The following is a 6,842-nucleotide window of genomic DNA, read 5'->3' as shown; positions in this document are numbered from 1 at the left end:
TCTCTCTCTCTTGCGCGCACACACACACACACTCTCTCCCACACACACACACACACACACACACACACACACACACACACACACACACACACACACACACACACACACACACACACACTCTCTCTCTCTCTCTATCTTCATTAAGGATAGGAGAGTAAGTTGCACTGAGGTCATCCAGAACGATGTTAAAGCTACAGTATATGTTGCAAGCGGCCCCCTGCTGCTGTCCACTAGAGACGTGAGAGATATGTCCTCTGGCCGCGTCTGAGAGAGCTGCAGCTCGGGGAGATTAGCATCACATGTGCTGGCAGAGGCGCTGGTCTCTCCCTTGGTGATCGTATACACATGCTGGGAGGTCGTAAACAGAGTGGAACACACACACACACACTCTCTCTCTCTCCAATATTTTTCTTCCTGTGTTCTTCCCAGGATTTTGGTAACATTTCGTTTATTGGCACATCATTGAGGGTAGGAAGTTACACTGACGACATCCAAAATTATGTTAACGCTAGCTAGAACTATGAACACACTGTGGTAGCACACACTCCAACCAAGGGGGTTGGCATAAAAAGGGGTCTTTACAAAGTGAAGAAAGTGAAGAAAGATAGATGGGATTTTAAAGGCAGAAAAATGTGGATGTTGTGCTATTTCATGGTCAGAGCTTAAGCAACAGCTCCCTCTAGTGGCGGAAAGAAGAACTGCACAGTGGGGCCATGATTGCCATGACTACCAGCAAACAGGCTCACTCACCGGTCTTGTCTTGGCTAAAACGATATAGGATACATACTAGAAATGACAATATCTCTACTTTGCACATAAAAGATGTTTAGGAAAACAGTCTGGAAGAACACAGTGAGTGACTTAGTGAGCTGGCACCAGGACCAGGCTCTGAACACGACTATCCTCATCCTGAAGCACTACGGCCCGACGGGCTTTCAACTCCAAGAGGAGGGGGCGTCCAAAAACGTCAAAGTAGGTTCACTAGGACACCCCAACACACCAGCAGAACTGCGGAATTTCACAAGAGAGCTTCTAGCTAACATAAATAATACCTTTATTTATTTAAATGTCGCCTATAGTAATGCAGTTTTGCAACAATCTTTATCCTGTTTCACAGGTATGCTTAGGAGATCCTCACACCTGCACATGCGCAACATTTCTCAAAGAGAGGGACCTGTGCAAACACATCTGCTGGTAGGCTACTAACAGAAGCCTGTAGTACTGGTAACTTAAATGACTGTAACCACGTTGAAATAACAGTCAAATTACCCTTTTATTTTAGGGTTTTAATGCGGAAATTCAGACTGCCAAGAGAACATGAATGTAAGTTCTCTAAAAAATATGGATACTGCCTCATACAAAATCCATCCAATCCAAACCAAAGGTAGGTCTTTATGAGTGGAATTGGTTCTCTTCATGGTTGCCCTTCCAGACAGCTTCCAGGAGGGCCTGGTTGAGAGACAGATCGTGGAGCTGCTCCAGGGTTTACCCCCGAGCAGAACCACCCAGCCAGAGAACACAACCACCCCGCCAGAGGACACCTTGTCCTCCCCGGAGGACGGCAGCATCCGGCAGAGGGACATCCAGGCAGGGGACGTGTGTCCCATCTGTCAGGAGGAGCTGCTGGACAGACGTCTGCCCGTGTCTTACTGCCGGTGAGGTGCTGTCAGTCCCCATCTAACCAGCTCTGTAAACACAAAGTCTCCTATTACCTTTTTGAATGCCTGAGTATACAAGCCAGACAATGTAACTGAGTTGGATTATTTAAACTCACTCCTCAGTACAAATACCGCACACTCGCGCCATCAAAGAGATAGTTTTTCGGTGGCGTAGGGTAGCTAGTAGCGGTGTTTATGAGAGGCAGTCATGTGTGTTCGCAAACCAGAGGACCCGGGTTCGAATCCCGCTACGGAACCCTTCTCCTCCTCCTCAGGTTCGGTTGCGGAAACAACGTCCACATCTCCTGTATGAGCGTGTGGGCCGACCACCAGTCGCGCTCGTCGGCCGGGGGGGACGTGGTGAAGTGTCCCCTCTGCAGGGAGGACTACGCCCCCCTGGCGCTGGTGAGGGAGCAGGCGAGGAACGCCGCTAAGCTCCGCCCGGCCGCGGAGAGGGAGAGGCTGGACAGGCACCTGGGCGTCCCCTGCAATGACTGCGCCGTCTGCCCCGTCACCGGCCCGTGCTTCAAGTAAGTCCACTCGACCGCCATGTCCGCAATTAACCCCTAGGGTTAATTCAATCAACCAATCAAATCCTTTATTTAACCAGATAGGCATCATTGAGATCTCTTTTTCAAGAGCGATCTGGCCAAGAAGGCAGCAGAAACAAAGTTACAGCAGTAAAAGAAACATAACAGACAACACAGAGAGACATACTTTCACATCAAGAATCAGTTGTAGGGCAAGTTATCAAACACAGTTGCACTGACCAAGATAATTGGTTTCAGTCTTTTTAAAATGGATTTAAATTCACCCAGTGAAATCAATCCGGGCAATTACAGCTCCTTTTGCAACTCATTCCACATCGATGGAGCAGCCTGTTTAAAAGCCTTTTTTCCTAGTTCGGTTCTCACTCTGAACTCCTAAATAAGGGGTTACCAGCCCAATCAGGGCTGTATACAAAAAAGACAGCCATCTTGAATATCTGCGAGATTAGTAAATGGTAAATGGACTGCACTTATATAGCGCTTTTCCACCTTAGTGGCACTCAAAGCGCTTTACAATGGCCTCTCATTCACCCATTCACACACACATTCACACACCAATGGCGGTAGCTGCCATGCAAGGTGCTAACCTGCTCATTGGGAGCAATTTGGGGTTAGGTGTCTTGCTCAAGGACACTTCGACATGTGGACAGTCGGAGCTGGGATTCGAACCACTGACCCTTCGATCATTGAACGACCCGCTCTACCAACTGAGCTTCAGTCATTTCACAGCCCCTCAGAATACACCCTCCTATCTCATGGTAGTGTAAATGGTCAGTTCACGGTGGTCTTTTCTGTGTGTGATTGTGTGTTTAGATGCACCGTCTGTCGTTACTACCACCTGTGTGAGGATTGCATGAGGACCAGCCGTCACCCTCATCACAAGTTCGCAGTGCGGATGGTATGTTACTGTATGCACCAATTATGCACCGATTTGAGTGAAATCCTGCGGCGGTCTGAGGTGAATATGGTTTGGGCGGAGGGTTGAGTGGAGACTAATGAACGTAACCCATCTCGTCTCTGCCAGACGCGTGTTCAGAAGTGGCGGCCGGCGGAGCAGACGGTCACTCAGACGCTGGGGGAACCCAGGGAGACGATGGCAGAGGATGACCACAGGTAAGCAGTTAGAACCAGGACTCAGTTAGAACCAGGACTCAGTCAGAACCAGGACGCAGTCAGAACCAGGACATAGTCAGAACCAGGACGCAGTTAGAACCAGGACTCAGTCTGAACCAGGACGGGGTCAGAACCAGGACGTAGTCAGAACCAGGACACAGTCAGAACCAGGACGCAGTCAGAACCAGGACGTAGTCAGAACCAGGACACAGTCAGAACCAGGACACAGTCAGAACCAGGACGCAGTCAGAACCAGGACGTAGTCAGAACCAGGACGCAGTCAGAACCAGGACACAGTCAGAACCAGGACGCAGTCAGAACCAGGACGCTCTGGAAAGAGACACTAGAGTGGCTGCTGTTCACCTGACACACGCACCCTGCAGTACTCTAACTATTACAGTACTACAGTATCATAACTATTGACTCTGTACAGCGCTGTGCTAGAATTTAAATAAGTGTACCGCCTATATTACGCTTGCAGTCACTGTCATCCATGATTGGATGGAATAAGTAGATGAGGGTCAATTTGATAGACTGCTAGACTATATAGTAAATTGCCAAATTGGGAACCTTATGTCTAGTTGTGTACTTAGGAACTGGAATGAGGAAGTGATTAGCACTGATAAGATACTGAGGACAAGCAGTGAATGAATCCCAGTGTACCTGTACTGGTTATATATGACAAAATCAACTTTCTATTCTATTCTCTTCTACTCTAACTGTTCTCTAAAGACTAATTTATACTTTGTGAGCCGTGAGCCACATTCTTTGGCTCACGGCTCATAGCTCTGGAGCATTTATACTCAATGAGCCGTGCCCTGCTCGGTCCATGTGATACGGAAGAGCATTAGGGACAACAGCAGAGGTTGTTTTTTAAAGCTTCTGAGTTTAAAGTCAGAAATTCTGACTTTTTTCTCAGAAGTTATTTCTGACTTTTTTTCTCAGAAATTCTTTGTTTTTTTCTCAGAAATTCTGACTTTAATCTCAGAATTCTGACTTTAATCTCAGAAATTTGACGTGGTACGAGCCAAGCGGCTCACAGCCTGCGAGACGTTTCCAAATTACGTCAATGAGCCAAAAATGTGGCTCACGGCTCACAAAGTATAAATGAGGCTTAACTCTAACTCAAAAGTGTTGGATATGAACACTGTTATGTGTACAGGACAGTGGAATGTGTTGTTTTAGTCAGAATGGAGTCCAGTATGTTTGTGTCCCCACTCTCAGCCTGGCTGCTGTAGACGGTGAGGGTGTGCCGGATCACGTGGTCAGGACCTTCCCGCTGGTCCGGGTCAGGTCAGGAGGTCGTCTGCTGGACCCGGGGCAGCAGTGCCGGCTCTGTCTCCGGAGCTTCACCCTCCACCAGTACGTCAGAACCCTGCCCTGCCAACACAAGGTACAACACTGACAAGCTACACTTTATTTACATCTCCATTTGTGTCTGGTGAGACCAGGGGGGTGTTTCACAAAGCTGGCTAACTGAGTAAACCTGACTTTTGCGATGAGTAAAGCCTGGAAACTCAAAACTTCAAAATGTCCAAATTAACTTTGGGAACTTGTTCGGCGGTGAGATTATTATTTCCATATCTCGACTGTTCTGCCTTTGGGGGGCTCAAGAAATAGCAGCTTGTCATTTTTAACGTCAGCTAGCAAACCGGATGTTGAGATGGACCAAAGTGTTGTTATTGTTTTGAATATGAAACGGTCACTAAGCAGGGTTGAAATGCAGTGGCGTCCCTCCCTGTCCCTGTCCCTCCCTCTGCAGTTCCACATGGACTGTGTGGACGGGCTCCTGCGCCGGTCCAACTCCTGCCCCCTGGACGGCTCCGCCATCTTTAACCCCCTGCTGTGGGGGGTCAAGGGCGTCCCCAAGCCGGCCTCCTCCCCCTCACACCCCCAGGCCAGGCTCACAGGCTCCGCCCACAGGGGGGCGTGTCCCAGGGCGTTCCCCTCCCTCGGTGTGGCTGGTTCTGAGGGGGGGCAGGCCGGCGCCCCGGCCCCCCTCCCCTCCGACCCGATGGTCATGGGTGTCCAGGGCCTGAGCATCGCCTCCTTGACCACGGAGGGTACGGGTCAGCGGAGGGACGTCCAGGAGGAGGGAGGAGCTCTCGTTAAACCCGCGGTCGGGAGGACCGGCCGCTACACTGACCAGCTCGGGGGGGCGGATCGGTCGAGGGCGGGGCTTCCACGCGTCAAGTCCAGTTCCCGTAGCGAGACCCTGACGCGGCGGGGCGGAGCCACCTCTGACCAGCTAGCGACGGCGTCTGGAGGGGGCGGAGCAACCCACCGGGGCCTGTTTGTAGGTTTAAACATGGCCGACGCAGACAGGACAGAGGCTGCTCGTCCTACTGGCCTCAGGAGAACCAGACCACAGAGGACACTGGGAGCAAGTGACCCCCGACCCAGACCCGACCCCCGACCCAGACCCGACCCCCGGACACCAGGCCTGAGGATGACCGGGGTGCTCATCAGCACACAGCACAACACTCAATGACAGCAGCCATTTTCTTTTTTATTGTGCACATTTAGTGTAAGAGTATTCTGACTAGGGTTGTCACGATACCAAATTTCTGTTTCGATACCGATACCAATATGTATTTCGATACTTTTCGATACTTTTCGATACTTTTTGTAAAAAGGTGGAACACTCTCAAATGTCAACATTTTCCTTTATTTTAAACCAGACTTTGGGAACAATAACAACGATGAATAAAATAAATAATTGGCATGGGATATTAAAATTTTCAAACCTTTAAAACAGTGAGAACAAGTAAAATAAAGCAATGCCATTCAAATTAAAGTCACCATGTAAAATAAAATACTGTAGCAGCAAAAACTCCTCCTAGGGTGGCTGGCGGGCTATCACTGTTTTTCTTTTTTCAGGTTCCTAGCCAAGAAAACAAGAATGTCTACATTGTCCTCGGTCAGTCTAGAACGCCTTGGACTGCAGATATTCCCAGATGTGCTGAAGACACGTTCAGATGCACAGCTTGATGCTGGAATACACAGATACTGTCTTGCAAACTGAGCTAAGATGGGCAGCTCTACCTGGTGTTGCTTCCACCATACCAGGGGGTCCTCTGCAGGGCTGATTTCTCTTAATTGTCTATAATCAGTCATCTCTCCTTCTAGTTTATCACTGGGTGTTGTCATGGGTGTGGCAGAATCCTGTCTAGTATCTGCCCCCTTCTTTTCTGAGGTGATACTGCAGAGCAAACTCTTTAGGTCACTTCTCTTCTTCTTTGATGTAGATGCTCCTGCTGCGTCATCCACTGACTCGTCTTGTTTCTGGCTGGGCTCCCTAGGAAGATGAACTGTGTCAACTTTTAGGAGAAGTTCTCTCTTAACTTCTTCTTCCATAGTAACAAACATATTTTTAAATCTTGGATCTAGGAATGTGGCGATGTTTAGTGTCATCTTCAGATTGTACTCATCATATCTCTTTTCAAAGTCTTCTTTACTATTGTGCTTCATTTCCCGCGTCAGTGGACTGTCACCTTCCTCATCTTCCAGGCAGGCTCTTATC

The 6,842-nt window shown here is 49.0% G+C and overlaps 1 protein-coding gene across 1 annotated transcript; it reads left to right on the top strand.

The window, feature by feature from the left end:
• Positions 1-822: 822 nt before the first annotated feature.
• zswim2 (zinc finger, SWIM-type containing 2) lies at positions 823-5,810 on the top strand (the record flags this gene model as incomplete). The annotated part of the gene is made up of 9 exons (XM_084454077.1): positions 823-972; positions 1,118-1,194; positions 1,283-1,323; positions 1,433-1,655; positions 1,934-2,188; positions 3,020-3,104; positions 3,231-3,319; positions 4,544-4,712; positions 5,082-5,810. The coding sequence occupies 9 exons, from the start codon at positions 823-825 to the stop codon at positions 5,808-5,810; spliced, it is 1,818 nt and encodes a 605-aa protein (XP_084310203.1).
• Positions 5,811-6,842: the final 1,032 nt, after the last annotated feature.

The sequence above is a fragment of the Borostomias antarcticus genome (assembly GCF_949987555.1).
Source record: "Borostomias antarcticus genome assembly, chromosome: 19".
NCBI lineage: Eukaryota > Metazoa > Chordata > Actinopteri > Stomiiformes > Stomiidae > Borostomias > Borostomias antarcticus.
This window is presented reverse-complemented; position numbering and strand designations above follow the sequence as displayed.